Source organism: Pituophis catenifer, unplaced genomic scaffold, assembly GCF_029215685.1.
Source record: "Pituophis catenifer annectens isolate HBS135680 unplaced genomic scaffold, rPitCat1.0.hap2 SCAF_6, whole genome shotgun sequence".
NCBI classification, from domain to species: Eukaryota; Metazoa; Chordata; class Lepidosauria; order Squamata; family Colubridae; genus Pituophis; species Pituophis catenifer.
In genome coordinates this window covers 22,623,606-22,646,418 of record NW_027256886.1, presented here as the reverse complement: position 1 = coordinate 22,646,418, position 22,813 = coordinate 22,623,606, and the positions used below count along the sequence as shown (strand labels likewise).

General features: G+C 39.6%; 1 protein-coding gene across 1 annotated transcript in view; it reads left to right on the top strand.

The window, feature by feature from the left end:
- LOC139318477 (vomeronasal type-2 receptor 1-like) overlaps positions 1 to 22,307 on the top strand; it is a 31,324-nt gene extending 9,017 nt beyond the window's left edge. Inside the window, exons 2-6 of the mRNA XM_070945940.1 lie at positions 6,618 to 6,909; positions 11,429 to 12,298; positions 16,701 to 16,928; positions 18,604 to 18,727; positions 21,322 to 22,307. Coding sequence (XP_070802041.1) covers positions 6,618 to 6,909; positions 11,429 to 12,298; positions 16,701 to 16,928; positions 18,604 to 18,727; positions 21,322 to 22,307 — 2,500 coding nt within the window. The remainder of the gene's footprint in view (positions 1 to 6,617; positions 6,910 to 11,428; positions 12,299 to 16,700; positions 16,929 to 18,603; positions 18,728 to 21,321) is intronic.
- Positions 22,308 to 22,813: the final 506 nt, after the last annotated feature.

Here is a 22,813-nt window from a genome sequence, read left to right as displayed (position 1 = left end):
TTACATATCAGCTCAGGATTTTTAGCTTAAGTCAGCCATCTGCATTGAAAATATGAGCTGGGCTTGTGTAACTTGTACCACGGTAATTTGTTCATTTTATTTGAAGTAGAGGTGAGGAAATTTTTGCAAGGCTGGAGGTGTTTGTGGGAATTTGTGGGGTGAAAATGCCCTAGGATGGGTGTCAGCAACCTGCGGCTTCGGAGCCGCATGCGGCTCTTTGGGCCCTCTGCTGTGGCTACTTGTTGGGTGATCCCACCACTGGCTGGCCCCGCCCCTCACCCTCCCCTCCCAGTCTCTCCTTGCCTGGCTTGAGAAGGTTAAGGTGACAGCGGGAGACGGAGAAGCAGTCGGGGCAGAGACACAAGAGATACAGAGAGAGGGGGGGAGGGAGGGAGGGAGGGGGGGAGAGATGTCAAAAAGGTTTTGTGGTTCCCTGTGTTTTTTAACAACCAGTTGTCTGCCCTAATGACCAGCTGGGTAGGCGTGGCTAGGGGTCAAGTGAGTGATGTTGAGTTGGCCACGCCCACCCAGGTTTTGTGGCTCCCGGTGTTTTCTTTTCTGTGGGAAATGGGTCCAAATGGCTCTTTGAGTGTTTAAGCTGGCAGACCCCTGTCCTAAGAAAACATCAATGGAAGCATTACAACATAATACTAAAATGATTGTATTGGTGATTTTTAAAAAACTCACTCTACTTTTTTAACAGCATCCCCAAATTTGAATTTCATTTTCCACCACTGCCCAAAGTTTCTATGATTAAAGATGGAAATGTGATTTCCTCTTTCCCCTCCCTGCTCAGAATTTTTTCAGTTTGTGCTATCCTGAGAAATGCAGGATAGCAGGCAATCCACAAATAATTGTGTTAATAATCTGGCTGGAAAGAATATCACATGTTGAAATATATTGGCAGACACATACATTCTCCAGGAAAAAAAAAAAAATCTCTGTGTGGGTGTGTGAGCCTTTCCACTGAGATAATACTGGCAATAGATTTACTATTTGTTTACTTATTTACTCTTTATTTACTTTGGAGTTCTTTGATTGAACTTGAACTGCGGTTGCAATATTTTACTTATGAAAAAGATTAAAAGACAGAACTATATTCATGTTATATTCTGATTGGTGAATAATTGCCAGAGACTTGTTTATAACTTTCTTTCTTTTTTTCTGTCTGTCAGTGAACAGCAACAAATATGTGTATTGTTCAGAACTGGACAGTTTGAATGAAACTTTGAAATGACACTTAAGACTTCCCCGTGCTTTAATTTCCAAGCAAGAGCTCAGCCGGTATAGGCTTTTACCTATACTACTTGAGAATGTTTGGTTGGGATACTTCTCCAAATTGATGGGCATCAGCAAAAGCACTAATTGCGAGGCCTGATTGCCACACAGTCTAACTCTGCAGTCATCACAACTTTTCTAAGCCAGCAAACATTTAGACATTTGGAACGGCATGGAAGGAAGCAGATTGATTTATTCAAACAAAATACAGAAGGCAGTGCAGATATTAGTAGTGGGGTTGATCATCTCAGAGAGAATAAACATACATGCGCAACCTATATTGGAAAGAAGCTACAGGAAAGTTGGGCATCTACAGCAGTGGTGGGATTCAAAAATTTATACTACCAGTTCTGTGGGCGTGGCTTGGTGGGTGTGGCATGGCTTGCTGGGCGTGGCAGGGGAAGGTTACTGCAAAATCCCCATTTCCTCCCAATCAGCTGGGACTCGGGAGGCAGAAAATAGATGGAGGTGGGGCCAGTCAGAGGTGGTATTTACTAGTTCTCCGAACTACTCATAATTTCCGCTACCGGTTCTCCAGAACTGGTCAGAACCTGCTGAATACCACCTCTGATCTACAGTATGTATGATGTTATCATTTGCCCAGTTCCTCTGATCCTTTTCCTTCCCCCCCCCCAACCAAAAAAAAAGGCTAGGGAGGAAAATGAGTCCCAATTCATTTCTGATATTGTGTGTATGAAAGAAGATACCGCAGGCAATCCTCAACTTACAACCATTTGTTTAGTGACCATTCAAAGTTACAACAGCACTGAAAAAAAGAGACTTACAACCAGTCCTTGCACTCATGACCATCACAGAATCTCCAGTCACATGATCAAAATTCAGTTGCTTGGCAACCAACATGTATTTACAGCATTCCAGGGTCGCGTTCCAAGCGATTGCCAATTGTGACTTCCCAACTGACTTCTAACAAGCAAAATCAAGGAGGGAAAGCTAGATTTGCTTAATGACCATGTGATTCATTTAACAACTGCCATGCTTAGCCATGGAAATTCTGGACCTAATTGTGGCCATAAATCGAGGACTACCTGTATGTGTGTTCTAAAACAGATTATCCAGATCATTAATATTTTGAAAGCTTCAAATTCATTCTAATTATCATACAGTTAGAAACCATTTCAAAACATTTGGGTTTCAAATTGTGTCACAATCTGCATTTTCCAGTCTTATTGTAACATATAAAAAAATTATCAGATGACAAATTAATTCCCAAAAGTTTATGGTTACTTATTGCTTCTAGCTAAATTTATTCATTTATATGATGTGTCAAAGATATTTCATGGTAAAGATTCTGAATATTTGCCTCTCCTTACAAGTGTAGTTGAGCCTCCAAAAGTAGGACGACATTCACGAGCAGTTTTTACTACTTTTTCTCTTAATCAAAATTTATGGAATTGTGAGTTACGAGTATAGGCAGGATGTTTATTTATTAGCTCCCCGCGCACACACCTTTATTACTTTATAAAATAACCCAGCCAGCTTTCATACCTAAGGACTCGTAGTCTCCTGTTTTCTAGGCTAAAATCTTAACCACTGGTTCCTAGCCCTTTGTGGTAGAAATGGGCAGGATCAGTGGTGGGTTGCCCCCGGTTCACACCGATTCTATAGAACTGGTAGTAAAACTGGCAGGAGGCTCCGCCACTGACCCTGACGTCATCAAAATGCTTCTGCGCTTGCGCAGAAGAGCGCGCATGCGGCCCGGTTGCAAACCAGTAGTAACGGTAAGTAGAACCCACCCCTAGGCAGGATGATGCAGTGATGGCAATTCTATTAGCAATGTTTGTTTGTTTACAATGTTTATTTATATATCCAGTTTATATCTCCCCTGCTCCAGGAGCTCAGGATCTCCTAGGCCTCAAAGTATCTTATCTCAACCCATCTTTGAGCATTTTCAGGGTTGCCACAGCGAAGCTGACTGGAGTGAGGAATAGAAATAGCTGAGGGGAATATGTAGCCAAAATAACATTCTTTCTTCTGGGAACCAAGGACACTCTCACCAACACCTGGAGGGGCTTGGATGGGAGGCACCAGGATGGGGAGAGAGACTTGATTGGGGCATGTGATGGTGGTGTGTAATGTGAGGAAGAACTTTGGATTTGGAAACTTTGGAAATGTATGCTTTGAGGAACCCTGCCTTGGAGTTATGATTTCATATGGGCTGTTACTTGGAACCCTGACACCTTTATCTTTACACCTCACTGGCTCTGATGATGATGACAAGAATAGCATTATTAGCAACAGTACTAGTGCTTAATTTATATGTCACCAATTCCATTAAACTAATGGTAGCATACAAGCAGAGATTTTAAATATCCATGGTACAATATAGGCATATGAAACATCTCCTAATGATAGTCATAGCGAGGAGGTGATTGGGGAAATAATAGTGATGATGTTTATGATGATAATTATTTTCTGTCCCATTTTTGGCCCTTTCTTCCATCAAAGCCATAGACATTTCTGGCAATGCACCCCAACATAAATTTAAAAGTTGACTGTGGTTTTGATAATGTGACTTAATGTGGGAAATGCTGGGGGTTCTCACGTCAAGAGTAGAAAAACATTCCTCACTCCTTGTGAGCCTGACCTGAAAACTTCATAATGAGAGCACAAAGAGCAACAACACAGCTAAATTTCCTTTGTGTTTTCCTTAATTAGAAAGAAACCATAATCTTCGGTAGGATTAATTACCTTCCCGAGTTTTCATGCTGTGGGAGGTTAGAGGAAGAAAGACAACGCACATGCTAACAGTTGATATGACATTAGAGGTGAAAAACCTTGCCACATTTCTTGTAAGAAGGCCACTTTTTTCCCCAACCTCACCCATTCTGTTTAAGCATCTTTGCATGCTAATTTATATGCAGAGATACAATTGTAGCATTTATTATAATCACATTAAATAAAACTGAAGACATCTCTTCATACAAAGTAAAATTATGATCAGAAGGCTTATGTCTATGGAGATTCTCAGTCATCCAGGTCATGGTTGTCCCAAAGGTGCTTTTCCAAGAGGCAACTGGAGAAGATTTTTGGATGAGAACAGGGGTGCTATTCAGCAGGTTCTGACAGGCTCTGGAGAACCGGTAGCGGAAATTTTGAGTAGTTCGGAGAACCAGCAAAAACCACCTCTGGCTGGCCCCAGAATGTGGAGGGAATGGGGATTTTGCAGTATCCTTTCTCTGGAGTGGGGTGGGAATGGAGTTTTTACAATATCCTTCCCCAGGAGTGGGGAGGGAATGGAGATTTTGCAGTATCCTTCCCCTGCCATGCCCACCAAGCCACGCCCACCAAGCCACACCCACAGAACCGGTAGTAAAAAAATTTGAAACCCACCACTGGATGAGAAGCGAAATGTCTTCAAAAAAAAACCCAGAAAGTCCAGTTGCATCTTGGAAAAGCATCTTTGGGACAACCAGAAGGCTTGTTTCTTTATCTGCAGTTTTTACTATTTTTCCTGTTGATGGGCAGCTTAAAGCTTCCCCTGCTCTCTCTCTTTTTTTTAATGTAATTTAAATTGAACTTGGACTAGATGGCTCTTCAGATAGCAGGTGCCTTCCAAGAGAGGAGCATGGCCCACAATAACTATAGCTAGATCATCTTCATTATCTTCTTCATCATCATGATCAATTCCCATTTATATTTTCTTGCTCTCCCCGCCCCCCCCATCCCCCCCACACACTCCCAAAGATAACACAATTCTGAAAGTGAGCATGCTGGACACAATCTGCATTGTTTCAGTGTTGCAATGTCAGAGTTACAGGTTTTTCTGAATTTGTTTTTTTAAAAAAATACTAGAAAATTTATATTTGTTACGATTCTAAATAATGCATCATCTAAATCGCTCACAGATATACATAAACTAATTTAGTTATTTAGATTTTTAAAATCCCACCTTTATTATTTTTACAAATAAGGCGGTGAACATATTTATTATTCCTTCCTTCTCCTGTTATTTTATATTTACAATATATATTATAAATATAATTTTATATTAAGAATATTATGTTATTATGTATTATATTTATTATATATACCTTGCTCTAATGTACATCTTTTAAAAGTACATCCCAAGTTTCAAAATTGTAAACACATTTACATAGTCAGGAATTTGGGCATCCTTATTCTCAAATACATTTGTAAAGAGAGGTATATTTTGTGTTTTTCTTCCTTTTGAGGGAAGAATGCAGGATATTCTTGGGCTGTATTATTTGTTTATGAGCCAGTAAACGTGTTTTGGTACATTGGACAATTTTATTTCCATTATGTGACAAAAATCTCTGGTATTACATCCAAGAAACTATTCTATTCTTGGATGTGGTCTGTCACATCAGCATAAGATTTCTGATGAGAAAAGTAGAACAGCAAGACGTAAGGTCAATTATGTTAGAATGCAAATATAAAACATGATGTGATATAAAACTTTATATAATTACTGTTTTGGGTCTCTGATATACACTAATAACAATTACAACAATAACAATCTCAGATGTGACCAAAATTCTAAATGGTTTGACAGCTTGGATTATCACTGGGGTTCCACAAATTGTAAAGATAAGCTAGCAAACCAAGATCACTGATTTTTCCCCCTATTGTTTGGGGGCTGGGGGGGTGGCGAGGGTGAAATTCAGCAGGTTCTGGAGAACCGGTAGTGGAAATTTTGAGTAGTTTGGAGAACCGGCAAATACCACTTCTAGCTGGCCCCAGAATGGGGAGGGAATGGGGATTTTGCAATATCCTTCCCCTGGAGTGGGATGGGAATGGGGATTTTGCACTATCCTTCTCCTGCCATGCCCACCAAGCCACGCCACGCCCACAGAACCAGTAGTAAAAATGTTTGAATTCCACTACTTGGGGGGGGCAGTTTTTGAATTGTGTTAAGCTTTTTTGGGGATATATGCTTATTTCTGCCTTTTTCCACAACAGACTGGTGGGAAACTACATTCACAATTTTGTGCCAATTAGCATGATAAGGTGTGCAATGACAAGATGAGTTGAGGGGTTCCATAGAACTATGGGGTTCTGCTCTCTCTTACCTGAATTATATAGAGCTTGTATCTTCACACAAGAGTGAGGAACAAAATATTAAGGCATCTATTTCTCTCATTAACCCTCTCAAACCCCATGGAATCTTCAAAAGACCTCAGGAGAGTAGCCACGTAGTATCTACAAGTTGTGAATTACTCAATGTATGAGCTATAAAGAGGAGTCTTCTTAAACAATATACTTGTTTATTTGAATAACATGTGATAAATATGGAAGGTGTCATTTTGTCTTAACATACTGACATGATTGCATGCATTCAACTTCTTTTTACTCTGCAGGTTTAATTTTCGAGGTTACCGTTGGGTCAAAGCCATGATACATGCCATCAACGATATTAATAAAAGAAAAGATATTCTACCAAACATAACTCTCGGCTATCAAATCTATGACACATGCTTTACAATGTCCAAGACAGTGGAGAATTCTTTGGCATTCCTCACCGGTCAAAATGAAACCACTCCTGTCTTCCGATGCAGTACCGGTGCTCCTTTAGCCGCAATTATTGGAGCCGGTGGATCAACTCTTTCCATTGCTTCCTCAAGAATCCTTGGGCTTTACTACTTCCCTCAGGTACAATAAATCCCATTTGTCAGGAGGATGCGTCTGGTAGGGAAGCAGTGGAATCATAGCTAGAATCATTCTTCTCCAACACCAGCCCAGACATTTTCACTTTATGAACAATTTGAAAGTGATTAGATTTCCATGGAAAATGGAATATTTTATATATTAGAACAGCTACAAGGATCCCACTTCAGTTCCATAATGCTCTCCCATAATTAGTCCAAGGTTGGTCTAAATAGTTCAGAACCAATAGCATTTGTTAATTCAGATGTTTTATCTTCTACAAGATAATAATAATAATAATAATAATAATAATAATAATAATAATAATATTATTATTATTATTATTATTATTATTATTATTATTATTATTATTATTATTATTATTTTGACTCTACAAAAACCACCTTACTCAGAACAGCTTACATCCTCCGACGATATCTTAACAGTTCCTAGGTCCTTGGTTAGGACTCGAGCTGCTGAGCTATTAACCAGCCTCAAAGGCTGTGAATCTCACTAAAAATTAAATAATAATAATAATAATAATAATAATAATAATAATAATAATAATGCAAAGGAGATAGTAATAAGGCAAAATCAGACTAAGATCTAATAGGCACTGCTATTATATCTGATATAATTCACATATATCTATATGTGAATGCTACCAAAACTTTTCCCCCACTTATAACTAACTATGGTGCAAGTATGTCCTGGTAACATATTTTACTCTCATGTTCTCCATGATGTTGCCATCATCTTGCCTTAGTAAGAAAGACAGGTTTAACAGGGAGAAAACACCATGCTTAACAGCACTGATGATGTTCCCTAGTTGGGTAACGAGACATCTGCAAGCAAACAACCAAGCTCAGAGAGTGGTTTCTCAGTTCAGCCCTGAGTTACATATATTCTCTTCTATGGGAGTGACATTAGAAATAGAATAGGAATCCTCAGCGAGGCAGCAAATTTCATGACAGTTTATTTCATTGCCAGGTCAAGAATGGTGGAAAAAGTCCATTGTCCAGAGTGTAGGTGCTCAAACTTAGGCCTCCAGGCAGCATTTTGCCATGGGAATCTTGAGTGCCCTCCAGAAATTGCCATCAAATTGTTACAAAGAGCTTTTAAAAATGCAGAATTACTTTTGTGCTACCACTAAATATGGCACCAAATGTTAGATTGCTTTTTGCATTTGAAGGGATTTTAAGGAGAGAAACAGACTGACATCTTGCCAGTCCCTTAAAACAGAGTTCCCCAATGTTTCCGGCTTTGCAGACTGGTGGGGTGGGGGGAGGAGGAGAGGGGATGGGTCCACATGAATGGCTGGCAAGCGTGCACAGCTCCATTTGCACGAGTGGCGTGCATGCATGCCTCACTTAAATGGATGCTGATTTATCTATACCCTGCCCCTGCACTCTCTGATATAATATTTGCTGGCCTTCTTAACAAAGCATAGGAAAACAATCTAAGAAGCAGACTTGCAGCTCCACTTTGTCCATTTAGACCAGGGGTGGGCTTCAAAAATTTTAGCAAGGGGTTCTCTGCCTGGTTGCTGGGTGAATGTGGCCATGGTGGGCATGGCCTAGTCGGCCTCCTGCACCATGGTATTTGGGGGGGTGTTTTTTGCCCTCCCCAGGCTCCGGAGGTTTTCCTTGAGCCCCTGGGAGGGCGAAAATGGCCTCCCCAGGCTCCGTAGGCCCTCTGGAGCCAGAAACGGGCCCATTTCCGATCTTCCTGAACTTCCAGTAGGCCCGTTTTTCACCCTCCCCGAGCCTCCATGCGCACCCTGCACTTACCTGCATCCAAAACGGGCCATGTGGGGACTCCTGGTAGCGGCGAACAGGGTAGGTGGGGCCAGCTAGGAGTGGGATTTGGGTATGGTGACCAGACGTCCCGCTTTTGGCGGGACAGTCTCAATTTTTAGCATTTGTCCCGCATTTTGCGGCATTTTAAAAAAGTTGATTTTTGGAAAGAACGCAGGACAAGCTAGGGAACAGTGGGAGAACGGGAAGGGAATATACGATTTTCACTCACCCTCACCCTCTGCCTCTGTTGGATTGCTGGTCCCTGTTTGCTTACCCCACCCACTCCCAATCTATTGCTGAGTCCCAGCTGATGGCTAGAGGGAAAAAAACTGTTTAAATTCTTGCCGCGGGGCTTCAAAGGGCCGCCCTGCAGCTGATCAGTGTTAAAAGAAAACAAATAAGTAGACTGGTGCCTGTAAAAATAGAAAAAACAGCCCCTTTTAGCTTCAGCATAGGTTAATTACCGTAAGTTGATTTGATCAGCCTCCCGACTCTCAGCTGATTTGCTCTCAGCTGTTTTGCAGAGGGCTAGCTAGCTGCAAAGAGGTAAATTGCTGGAGCAGATGTTTTTTTCCCCTAGCTATGCTGAAAAAGCGAAACTGAAAGTAAAGCAGGGTCTTTGCTGCAACGTGACAAAATGAAGCAGAGAGAGATTTCTTTTTCTTTTTCTCTTTCATTACCAAAAAAGGTAGGTGCAAAACTGCAAACAATGGGAAATTTAGGGCAAAAGAGGAGGTTCAAGATTTTAAAACACAAAAGAAAAAAAGCTCTATTTAACTAGGGAATTGTAACAATTGAGATACTATTAATTGTATATTGTGTTGAAAGCAGAAATGGTTAAGTTGTGGTTTGGAGGAATATATGGGGGAAATTATTTGGTTTATTATTATTGGTAAATATAATTAATTAATTTGTAAGAAATTGGATTGCATGGAAATAATTGGAATATTCATGTTCATATTGATTATTATACAAAAAAGATAGTTACATAACTAATTGATTTATATTAAAATGTTGAATTTGTATTAACAACTGTATTACATAATTACATAATTAACCAATGTGAGGATGGATATAAAAATATATGACAATGGGAAGGGGTATAATATAGAATAGAAGGGAAAAATTGAATTTGATTAAGATTAGAGATGAGGATGAAGGGCAATATTGGTTTTTTACAAAAATAGATGAGGAATAAATATGGCAAAAAGGAAATATAGAAATTGTAAATTTAATTGAAATGACTAAACACTGTTTAAATTTGTGAACTGGCCAAATACTCTGTTCAAAGAAAATACATTGTATGTTTGTATGTGTGTTTCTAATTATTGCTATTTATTCATATTTGTTCTCTTTTATTCTTTAAAGTTTAACAATTCATTCTTTATCTTAATATCTTTATATTTGTTTGGGGTTGGTTTTCTTCCCTTTCATCTTTTTTATTGTACAGCAATCTTTCTCCTCAAACCTACCACCTCCCTCTTTTCTTTCCTTCTTACTTTCTCTTCCTCCCCCTCTTCTTCTCCTCCCTACTTCCTCTTCCTTTCTCCTTCTCCTCCTCTCTTCCTCCCTCTCTTACCCTCCCTCCTACTCTAATTTCCCTTCCCTTCCTTCATCCCTCTCTATTGCTGTATCCTTTTATGCACATGGACTACTCAGAGGGCTGAAAAAGTTATTTTTGATTGGTCCTCGCACTTTTGACCAGTCCTCGAACTTACGACTGTCCTCACATTTTATGTTTTTTCCCCAATCTTGTCACCATGGTGAAGAGAAGCAGTTGTGAAATGAGTGACACGGTTGTTAAGAATGCTACAATGGGCATAAATGATGACCAGTCATAAGTGCGAAGACCGGTCAAAAGTGCGAGGACTTGTCAGAAATCACTTTTTTCAGCCCTCTGGGTAGTCCTTTTGTGCACATGGACTACTCAGAGGGCTGAAAAAGTTATTTTTGACTGGTCCTCGCACTTTTGACCAGTCCTCGAATTTATGACTGTCCTCACATTTTATGTTTTTTGCCCTATCTTATCACCATGGTGAAGAGAAGCAGTTGTGAAATGAGTGACATGGTTGTTAAGAATACTGCATGGGCATAAATGTGAGGATGGTCATAAGTGTGAGGACCAGTCAAAAGTGCGAGGACCTGTCAGAAATGCCTTTTTTCAGCCCTCTGAGTAGTCCCTATAGTATACACATAGCCATGGCCACCTGACCAGCTAGCCACGGCCACCCAGTCACATGACCTCCAAGCCATGCCCACAAAATAAACAACGCCCACAGAACCGGTAGTAAAAAAAAAATTAGAACCCCCCCTCCCCCCCTCCGGTCAATGGTGTCCCTCTTTACCAATGTTAAAATCTGGTCACCTTAGATTTGGGAGTTCTTCAAACTGCACAGAATCTTAGCTAGTTTCTCCCAAACCCCTGCGAACCCCCAGCAGCCCTCCCCTGATTTAGACTATATTGTTTCTCCAGGAACTCAGGCAAAGTGTCAAATTTCCTGCACTTTTCACCTGAAACTTTTCAGTGGAAATGCTGAACTAATTCCTAAGATAAGGATTTCTAGAAAAATTGCCCTTTCTAGAAAACCAGCAAGGAAGTCTTTCCATGGCAGATGGGTTGATAGAATCAAATGTGCTAGGAATCTAGCTCAAGAACTCCTAGTCCTTAAGATCACACATGACAGTTTATGTGATCTGTTTGTTCTTTCTCTTTATTCCTTTCTTAGGTTGGTTATGCTTCCTCTTCCTCACTTCTGTCTGATAAATATCAGTTCCCAACCTATCTCCGCACCATTCCAAGCGATAAGGTACAGTCACAGGGGATGGCTAATTTAATTCACCATTTTGGTTGGAGATGGATTGGAACTATTGCTGCCGATGATGATTATGGGAAATATGGTGTCAAAGCTTTTAAAGAAGCTGTTGAGAACCTCTATACCTGCATCGCCTTCTCGGAAACAATTCCTAAAATATATAACAGGGAGAAGATCAAAGCAGTTGTTAACATTGTAAAAGAAACCAACGCTACGGTCATTGTGGTTTACTCTTCTGATATTGACTTCCATCCACTAGTTGAAGAGCTTATGATTAGTAATATCACTAGCAAAACTTGGATAGCAAGTGAGGCATGGGTCACTTCAGCCTTAATTGCTAAACCTGAATATTTTCCACTTCTTGGTGGGGCAATTGGCTTTGGGATACGAAGGGGTGAAATTCCAGGCTTCCGGGAATTTCTTCTAGAAGTAGACCCAAATAAGGATTCCAATGATATGACAATCGAATTTTGGCAGTCAGCATTCAACTGCACCTGGCCTGGTGTCAACATATCATATAATACAGACAACCGGAAAAATGTAACTGGTCACGAGAACATTGTCGATTTTTCCTCAACTAAATTATGCACTGGAAAGGAGAAACTTGAAGACCTTAACAATACATATTTGGATGTTTCGGAACTTAGAATAACGTATAACGTCTACAAAGCAGTTTATGCTGTTGCTTATGGCCTCGACCAATTGCGCATGTGTACCAATGAGACCGGACCCTTTATTTCTGGGCCGAAATGTGCTACCATAGATGAGTTTGAACCCTGGCAGGTATGTATAAATTTGGGAATAATAACTACAGATCCCACAAATGGTAAACGTTTTCGTGTTGTGTAGAAAAATTCTCCTGTTTTTCAGCTGGTTCTTTACTCAATGTCATAAAAAGAATAGTTTGTTTTCTTCTGGAGATGGAAAACAAAGGGGGCGGGAGACCATAATAAAACATAATTTTGGTGTCCTAATGCAAACTCCATTCCTTTTCTACACATCATGAAGTTGCATGTACCCTCAAAAAGGATGGAGCTTGTAGCACAATGTGGCTTTTGTTATTCTGACAAACATTGCAGCAGCTGTGGATGCCACTGTGAACAAATAAAATGTGTCATTACAAGGTGCAATGATTCCAGATCTTGAAATACCGTGCCTAGATAAAATTGATTATCTCAAAAGGTGGTAGTAAGAGACCAGCTGAACATCTCTGAAGCAATTTCAGAGCCAAGTCACCACAATAATAATAAAAAAGGCCCTCTCCTGACTATCTTAGAAGGTGCTGAAAGTCAAAAGAAAATGTTATTAAAATCTTCAGCAAAAACTGGGGTTCGTATGGGTACACACCTTTCCTTTTTACTACATATTAGAACATGTCTCTGAATTTGTCTTTTGCTTCATGTGGCCAGAAGATCCTGAGAATTTAAATCAATCACACAACCAACCAGCAATGGTACTGTCTCTCAACCAACCCACACAATCTCCCCAACCAGCACCTCTCCTCCCAATGACTCTCCCCTGACGTAACTTCCCCATCACAAGCAGGGCCGGATTTAGATGAAAAGAGGCCCTAGGCTATTCCACTTATGAGGCCCTTTCACCTATAGTGAAAGTGTAATTTTAATTTTGCTAACAATTTGAATGTAGGCCCCTCTTGATCTTGAGGCCCTAGGCTGAAGCCTAGTTAGCCTATAGGAAAATCCGGCCGTGATCACAAGACCCATCACAAGATCCTCACCTGATGTGACCTACACCTGACTCATCACAAGACCCATCACAAGACCATTACAAGACCTTCACCTGATGTGACCCTCCCATCACAAGACCTACTGACCACATGAAACCTTATAAGTAGTACAACACTGACACTGACATTCCCTAAATTCTGCTGAAGATGTTAGCCTGGTAACAAAATATTCAGAAACCAACCCACAAGCTTGGAGAATGAACCTCCACCCTCATACTTTACAGTCTGTTTAGATCAATGCTTTTCAACATTGAGAATTTTAAGATGTATGGACTTTAAGTCCATAAAGTTGCTAAGGTTGAGAAAAAGTGATTTAGGTCAGGGGTCTCCAACCTTGGCAACTTTAAGACTTGTGGACTTCAACTCCCAGAATTCTGAGAGTTGAAGTCCACAAGTCTTAAAGTTGCCAAGGTTGGAGACCCCTGATTTAAATAACTCCAGAAAAATAAAAGACAGAATAAAGACCCATCTGTCTTTATTTATATCTAATCTGGCTGAGGAATTCTGGGAGTTGAAGTCCACAAGTCTCAAAGTTGCCAAGGTTGAAGACCCCTGATTTAGGTTATTGCTATAAGGAGTTACTTTAAACTCTGTTTAGAAGATCATGATGAACAGTTGCTTGAAATCACACAGAGCTGTCCCTTGAACATATTTCCATTGGAGTGGTATCCAAGGCTATCGATCAATTGCTCCAGGACATTTTCATAATGAAACAAGAAGTAATTTCAGCTTCTTGCCAGTATTCTTGTGTTGCAGACTGCCAAGATGGACCTGAAACAACAACAAAACAAGGACTTAGTGCCAGACTTTTTCGCATCTAACTACATTTTGCTCCTATTCTATTCTGGGGGAGGGATAGCTCTTCATGTTGTTCCCTCTTGTCATCTATATTCTGCCCAGCTGATATTCTATTTCTGATATTATTTCTGGCTGCTTGATGTATATTTATTCAAGCAATATATAAAGCTTTCTTTTAAAATATTATTCAGAAAGATGAAACACTAGTAAATACTACTTCATGAATCTATAAGATTGACTTTTTTTTTTCCCATAGTAAAATGTAGACTTACAGGAGAGATTATGCTGAAAGGATAGATGAGTTTTTCATAGGAACACAGTTGCTTTCTGCTGAATGTGACCTGGGTCTTCCCCTGCAGTAAACACCTTAACTGATCGGCATAAATGCATTCATATTTTATCCTCTCTCTCTATGTTTACATCATAGCTCCCCTCTTTCCAAAATCTACCCTTTTTAATCATCAAAGGCAAAAATCCCAAGTACACTTTTCTGTCTTCAGCAAAAAGTCCATAAAGGGTTTCAGTCACTGACAAATATAGATACTGTCCTTTCAAAACCTAAACAAGTCAGTTTTGCCATCTATGCAAATTCTGTCAACTTCACCAGCCATTTTTCATTGTAGATATTTCAGAGTCTTCTTGTATGTGTAATAATCTTGCTATGTTAATCTTGCCATATACAAAAACAGTTATCCATAAATCTTTTCTTGTTGTTTGTCCTTTAATCCAGCAAGAAAAGCTCTAGTTTCAGTTGAATATCAGTTTTTAAATTTCTTAATATTAGTGTATGTATTTGAACTTTCTAGCATGTTTGATATGATGAATGATAAAATGCCCCTTCATGTGTTCTATGCTCCCAACATAAATTTGAAGTATCCTATGAAATTTTTCTGGTGTCATATACCAACCGTAGATCATTTTATAAAAGTTTCTTAGAAATTGTAACATGATGTAAATTTCAGTCCTTTCAATCACAGTGGAAGGATCTTCTAAGTGGCTTTTCTGCAGATCAAAGCAACTGGACAGTTCATAATGGAAAAGGAGGTCTTCAGATAGTAAGGTCTTAAGCTGTTTAATGATTTAACATCCTAAATTGTGCCTATAAACAATTGCTCAACTGATTCAGATCTCTCTGTATAAGTACTATTGAGCAATCTATCCACTGTTTTTTTTTAAAGATGTTTTAAGATGTTTTTTTAAGAAAACATTTTTCAAGGGTAATCTTAAAACAGTATCCTTCTAGGGACATACCCTTTTATCCAGTGGTGAGTTTCAAAAATTTTTACTACTGGTTCGGTGAGTGTGGCTTGGTGGGTATGGCATGGTTTGGTGGATGTGGCAGAGGAAGGTTACTGCAAAATCCCCATTTCCTTCCTATCAGCTGGGACTTGGGAGGCAGAGAATAGATGGGGGCGGGGCCAATCAGAATTTTTACTACCGGTTCTCCGAACTACTCAAAATTTCCGCTACCGGTTCTCCAGAACTGGTCAGAACCTCACATACATGTTCTACATGGGTCTGTCTTTGAATGCAGTAACATGTAATGATGGTCCTGTTTGGTATTGCCATATAAAATCATTGCTACACAAACTGTATTAGTATAAGGGTTTGGATATCTGTATGATAATCTAACCCTAAGGTGTGTCTACCCACCCAATATGATTCAATAGATTTGGCATTCTTTGGGTCCTATCTGTTAAATGTTATCATCTTTGCAACCCAGGAGGCATGTCTTTTTTGTTGTGTCTTCTGAAACAACATTCCTCTTGAGATTCACCTACCCTTGGCCCTACTGCCCTTTTAAAAAAAAGTATGAAAATCTCTTTCCTCAGGCGGTGGGCCATGGTATAATATGAATGACTACACAGTGACTGGAGAAACTGAGCAACCAAACAAATCAAGAAATAAATAACAATTGTTAAAACTCATCTTTCAAAGAGGACACAATTAGAGATAAAGTGGTAGCCCATAAAATAGAGCTTCTAATCTCCATGGAAGGAAGGTTCACATGTTTCTTTATATGTCAAATAACCATTCAGGTTTTTACATACTATGTTAGCATTTTTAAATTGAGTACTTTAAATTAACCTTTTCAATGGCTGGATTCAATTACTCTATTTAATTTGCACAAAATGTATAAACTGTTGAATACCAGTTGACATTTGTGGACCATCATTTAAAAAAAATCTAGCAGTATTACAGCTATCTGTATTGTTTGTATTGTATTGTGAAAAAGGCTCCATTCCGAACCTTTAGCATATCCCAGGATTGCAACGCTGAAGGGTCAGAATGGAGCAGTTTGCGTGAAAGGCAGGAAAATGGGGAGGGGGGATTTTCCTGCTTGTCATCCATTTCTGAAGCTCAGCTCAGACTGAGGGAAGAATGGTAGGCAGGAAAATTCCCCTCCCCATTTTCCTGCCATTTGTGACAAAGAGTGGCTGGGAGGGGAGGGGCCAGGTGAAGTGAGGTGAGTGATGTCGAGTTGGCCATGCCCACCCAGTCACATGACCCCCCCCCCCCAACCAAGCAACGCTCACCAAGCTATGCCCACAGAACCAGTAGGGAAAAATTTTGAATTTCACCACTGACTCTATTGTATTGTATTGTATTGTGTTGTAATTTTTTCCTATTGGTTCACAGTTAATGTACTACATGAAACAAAAGATGAATTTTACAGTTCTTGATGAGAAAGTACATATTGATGTCAGTGGGGATGTCTATACACCATATGACATTCTAAATTGGCAGATGAATGAAACTGGAGCAATTAACTTTGTGAAAGTTGGAACTTTTAACCAGACAACTGCAGACAATAAAGAATTTCATATATTTAATGATTCAATATTTTGGAACAACCCAGAACGATCAGTAAGTGAATAATTTTGCAGATCTATTTGTAGTTTAATGTTCTACTGTAAACTTCTACATTTGAGATATTGTTCTGTGTACTGGTGCTTCATGTTTGTGGTTTTTATTGAGTATTCAAATTTGGAAACTTTAATCTATAATTAAAATTGAAATTTTGATATCTTGCACTCATACATGTGAATGTCAAAATCACATATTTGCCCAACTCATAGACAACACATATCTCAAATGTGTGTTATCTCATGTCATAGCGACCATGGGCAAACTTTATACTGGGTAGGTACCGTAATCGCTCTTTAATACAAAGATGCTTCAGAAGCAAAAGTTGTATAAAAATATTAATTTCTGAAAGAAAGATCCATTACTTGGATCAATGCACTGGGTAACTGAAGTTGATGGTCACTCACCCTGCTTGGATTCAAGAAAAGCCTAAGTTCCCATGCAAAAGTGTTACTAATATCCAGAGCAGTGGTGGGTTCCAACCAGTGTTACTACCGGTTCACTTTGTGCACACGATCACATTGTCACCACTACCAGCTTGGCCGAACCCGGCCGAACTGGGAGCAACCCACCACTGGCCCAGAGGGATAACCTATATATCTATATATATGCCAAATACCACTCACTCATCACAAAATCTCCAGAACTGTAAAGCCTACAAACTTGAAATTTGGCATGTATGTTCCTCTTGGCTTCTAGGTGCTCACTAAGAAAGGATTTTTCGAAATGACCATCAGATCATTAGTATTTCATATACAGTATTATATTCACACACTCTGATGCTAAGCAGTTAGATGTTCTATTCTCCCTCCCCTCCAGAAAGGAACTCTGTCCCAACTGCCAGATGCCTTATATTAACATGATCTGATGCTAAGGAGCTAGACATTCTACTCCCCCCTCCCCACCTGAAAAGAACTTGGTTCCAACTGCCAGTTGCCGTATATGAACACGCTCTGATGCTGCCTCTTTGCTAAACAGGACATGGGTGTGGCCAGCACATGACTCATCAGACCTGCAGGCTGGGACAGTCTACTCCCCCTCCCCCTCTGTTCCAACTGCCAGTTGCCTTATATTAACACACTCTGATGCTACGGAGTTACACATTCTACATTACTTTTCAGGCTTTAAGTGTCAATTTATACACATAGTTTCATAGCGAAGCACGGGCATCCAGCTAGTAAAGATATAAGGGCAGAGTTTTATGAGCATCATGGCAGAAATAATGCAGTTATAGAAAAGTCGTTACCATTACCCAAGTAAGCAAGTCGAAAAGATGATAATGAAAATAGTTATTTCAGACCTAATTCTATAGTTCTAATCAGATTCCTCATTTCTTCCCTCCCATTGTTACTATTAACAATAACAACGCCTTATTTTGTCAGAGATGTCCTGTCATCACTCTTACTAGCATGTTGTTCCATTAGAAAACAGACTTATCAGTATTGACTTTTTAGTTCCATGCTGCACATACTGTTGTTTCAAGTCCTCGTTGGCTGCAGATTTCCATATTTGCATATTATACAACTTCTGAGATCATAGTATTGATGAGAGACTCTTAAGGTCCTACTTGAGATATAGATGGAGCCATAATTCTCTAGCCAAAAAGTGGATTTTATTTCAGGTTCAAAGACATCTTTATTTTATAAGAAATATAATGCCTCTTCTATGCTTTCAGCGACCACGCTCAGCATGCAATAATAATTGCCAACCTGGGTACCGAAAGGGGATCTTGCAAGGGAAACCTTCATGCTGTTACGATTGTATACGGTGTGCAGAAGGACAGTTCAGTAATCACACAGGTATGAACACTTATCACTTAAATTAATAGGAAGCAATCCAGCCATAGACACAGGAAAAATGTTCTTGGGGATCTGATTGTGATTGCTGAAAACTGAAACTTGGTTTCATAGTAGTTTGAAGTAGAAAACACATGAAAATGTAGTATGTGTTAGATATTTGCAAAACATTTCAAGGAAAAATGTTGTGACCTTTGGACTATCCTGTTTCAATCTGCTTCAACCTTCAAAACAGGTCTGACTTCAAAACTAAAGTTGAAATTTCCTTCTCATTAAGGTCAGAACTGAATGTTTAAGGATTATTATAGTCTAATCTTAAAATGTTTTTAAATATAAATCCTAAAATAGGCATACACCCAACTCCCTCCTATAGTGTATTCTTGACCACATGATGATATGCATCATATACTTTATGACTCAGCCAAAACAAAATTGTCCATCTAGCCCTAGGCTACCAAAGATGGCCCATTGCTGATCTAGAATCATATCAGCTAAAACAACAATATTGTCCTTACTCAACACATAATTTTGCTAGAATGCTATTATTTTTCTGGTTTCTTTTTCTGTTGAATTCCGTTCTATTTTAACTAAATCAGATGTAGATAGTCATACCATAAAATCTATCCTAAAAGAATAGGGAAAGAAAGTAGGTAGGATAATAAATGGAGAAAGTTTATTGATAAACAAGATAAAATATCAGATGAATGTCTCATTGGATTTTTGTGAGAAAATAGCAAATAAATAAACATTTTGGCAAGAATGAAATGTGTCAGGCATATTTTAAGACCACATTTAATTACTACATTATTTTTTTTAATATACAACTTACTTTTAGTAAGTCGTACACTTTCTAAAAATGTAGGAAATCCATAATAGGAATAAATGAAATGCTGTAATTAACTGAATACACATGAAGTAAAAAGTATTAATTTAACAATTAGATTGATAAGGAGACTCCTTTCCTAATATTCTTGTGTTTGGACAATGTGAAGGTTGCCTGTAGGAGGCATCATTTTGAGGTAAACAGATTTATTTTGTGGCACTCAGGACAAAATAATTTTGAAACTATTTAAATTAATACTTTAGAATATGCCCCTGATATTTTAAAATATGCCCCTGAATTCATCAAAATGCCTCACATTAATTACGGAAATAATTAAAGTTGCAATTGTATTGTTAACTGTTATCAAAACCTCACCCCAGAACTTTGTCACTATGTATTATTGAATTATTGCTCAAGCAGAAGACCTTATATTTTCAATTCTATAATCTAGGATATTACAACATAACAGAATAATAGAGCCACAAGGGACTTTGGAGGTCTTCTAGTCCAACCCCTGCTCAAGCAGGAGACCCTATATCTGTGATGGCAAACCTACGGCATGCATGCCACAGGTGGAACGCAGAGCCATATCAGTGGGCACACAAGCTCAGCTCCGGCATGCATGTGCAGGCCGGCCAACTTTCTGGGCTCACCAGAAGTAGGAAAACAGGCTGTTTCCTACCTCCAGAGGGCCTGTGGGGGAAGGCCCATTTTTCCCTCTTCCCAGGCTCCAGAGCCTTTCTAGGAGCCTGGGGAGGGCGAAAACAGTCCCTCCAAGAGGTCTTTTGGAGGCCGGAAATAGCCCATTTGCCAACTTCCGGTGGGATGGAAGGCCCATTTTTTGCTCTCCCCAGGCTCCAGAGCCTTTCTAGGAGCCTGGGAAAGGTGAAAACAGCCTTCCCCACTCCCCTGGAGGCCCTCTGGAGGCCCTCCAGAGGCTGGAAATGGCCCATTTGCCCAGAAGTCAGCAAACAGGCTGTTTCCAGCCTCTGAAGGGCCTCTGGGGGGTGGGGAAGGCCGTTTTCACATTCCCCAGGCTCCTAGAAAGCCTCTGGAGCTAAGAAGGGTGAAAAACAGGCCTACCAGGCCCACTCTGCCTCATGTGCCAAAAGCTGGGGGAGCGGGAGGAGGGTTGTGCGCATGCCCAGGGGTGGGGCGCATAGAATTATGGGTGTGGGCATGCATGTGTGTGACACCCCCCTGTGCTCCCCCCCCCACTTTTGGCATGTGATGGCAAAAAGGTTAGCCATCACTGCCTTATATCATTTCAGTCAAATGGTTGTTCAATCTTTTAATAACTTTAATCTTTAACATCTTTAATTAGGAATCCAGAGTTATTGTAGATATAAATTATGCTGGATTCTGGCTACTCATGATGATTATCCCTAATCTGAACTGTGTTTAATTTTTAGAACAATAGTAATACTGACCTTCAGGTCTGCCTGAAAATGCTGTGTTCTGAAAAATGTCTATTTAATCATTGATGCATAGGTATCTGTAATGATGGAAATAGGCTATGCAATTATTCAAAGTACTTTTAAATTTTCTTCATAATGTCTTTCTTCAATTTGGTGCCTCCATATGTGTTCTGACAAGTGCCAGCTGTAGAACACTACATGGTTAGGCAGTAATCAGGGCAGTAGTCCAACTCGATTGGAGAATGCTTGGGGAAAGATATTTTATATATCCAGGACTGAGTTCACCTTTTAAAGCTTTGGCATAAAAGTAACCCTGTAGCATTTTCCAAGTACAATTGTTGTGGTTTCTTCTCCAGACGCAAGGGAATGTACAGCATGTCCCGAAGATTATTGGTCCAATATTCAGAGAAGCAAATGTGATCATAAGGAAGTGGAATTCTTGGCTTATGGAGAAGCTTTAGGAATGACATTGATTGCCCTCTCTGTATTTGGCGCATGTGTCATTCTGTCTGTGACCGGAGTCTACGTCAAGTTCAGGAAAACGCCTCTGGTGAAAGCTAATGACCGTGAGCTCAGCTTCCTCATCCAGTTTTCTCTCGTCGCAACTTTGTTGACTTCTGTTCTGTTTGTGGGGAAGCCAGAAGATTGGTCATGCCAATCTCGCCAAGTGTCCTTGGCCTTGGCTTTTTCTGTTTGCCTGTCTTGTGTTTTAGGAAAGACAGTGATGCTCTTTCTGACTCATTTGGCCAGAAATTCAAAAGTGGCTGAGAAAGCCCGGATGTCAGTTGGGCCAATTTTCCAAAAAGTGGTGGTAGTTGTCTCTGTTCTAGCTGAAGTGGGCATCTGTACTGCTTACCTTTATTTTAACCCTCCCAGTATGTTTAAAAACACCCAGTTCACAACCCTGAAAATTATTTATGAATGCAATGAGGGTTCAATAATGTACTTGTGCATTATGTTTGGGTTTGACGTGTTTCTCGCCATCCAGTGCTTTCTCACGGCTTTTGTGGCCCGGAAGCTTCCCAATAACTTCAATGAGGCCAAGTTTGTTACATTTGGAATGCTGGTTTTCTTCATTGTCTGGATATCTTTTGTTCCTGCTTATTTAAGCACAAGAGGAAAATTCAAAGTAGCTGTGGAGATATTTGCAATTCTGGCCTCCAGCTTTGGTTTGCTAGGGTGCATATTTGTGCCCAAATGTTATATTATTTTGTTGAAGCCTGCCAGAAATACAGAAGAAATTGTGGGTGGCAGGGCTGTCACCAATGACAAGAGTGCTCCACCAACCTCTGCCTCTTGCACCAGTGAAATTAACACAGTTTCCACAGTTCTTGAGGATTAGGACTTTGTAGCTCCTGCCAGCCCATATCATCTGGTCCATGTCAAAATGGCTTCTTGGGAAATAGAATACATAAAGCATATTTAATTGCTTGCAGAGGAAGTAATTGTGGAACTCTTTTAAGGAAATTTTGTATTTTCATTTGTATTTAGCCAGGATCAAATCCTATGCAACTTCTAATTTCTGCTTGCACAACTGAGGCTGATTTTTTCCATTCCATTCCAGTGCCACAATTTTTGATGTAGGGCTCTTTGGGGTGGTAGTGACAGAAGGGGAAGCAGGAAGGAGAAAACAAGGAATCATTTCATGAATTAAAGTTCATACAATTTTCTTTTTTGTAAAAAAAAATGATTTTATTAAACCTATCAAAGTATAAAATATAAATTCTAAGTTTGATAGAATACAGCACTACATATGATATCATCAGCTTAACATAATACAGTCAGTGGCATGTCCTTGTAAAAAGTAATCAATTCAACATAATATCAACTAATTGTATGACACAAATA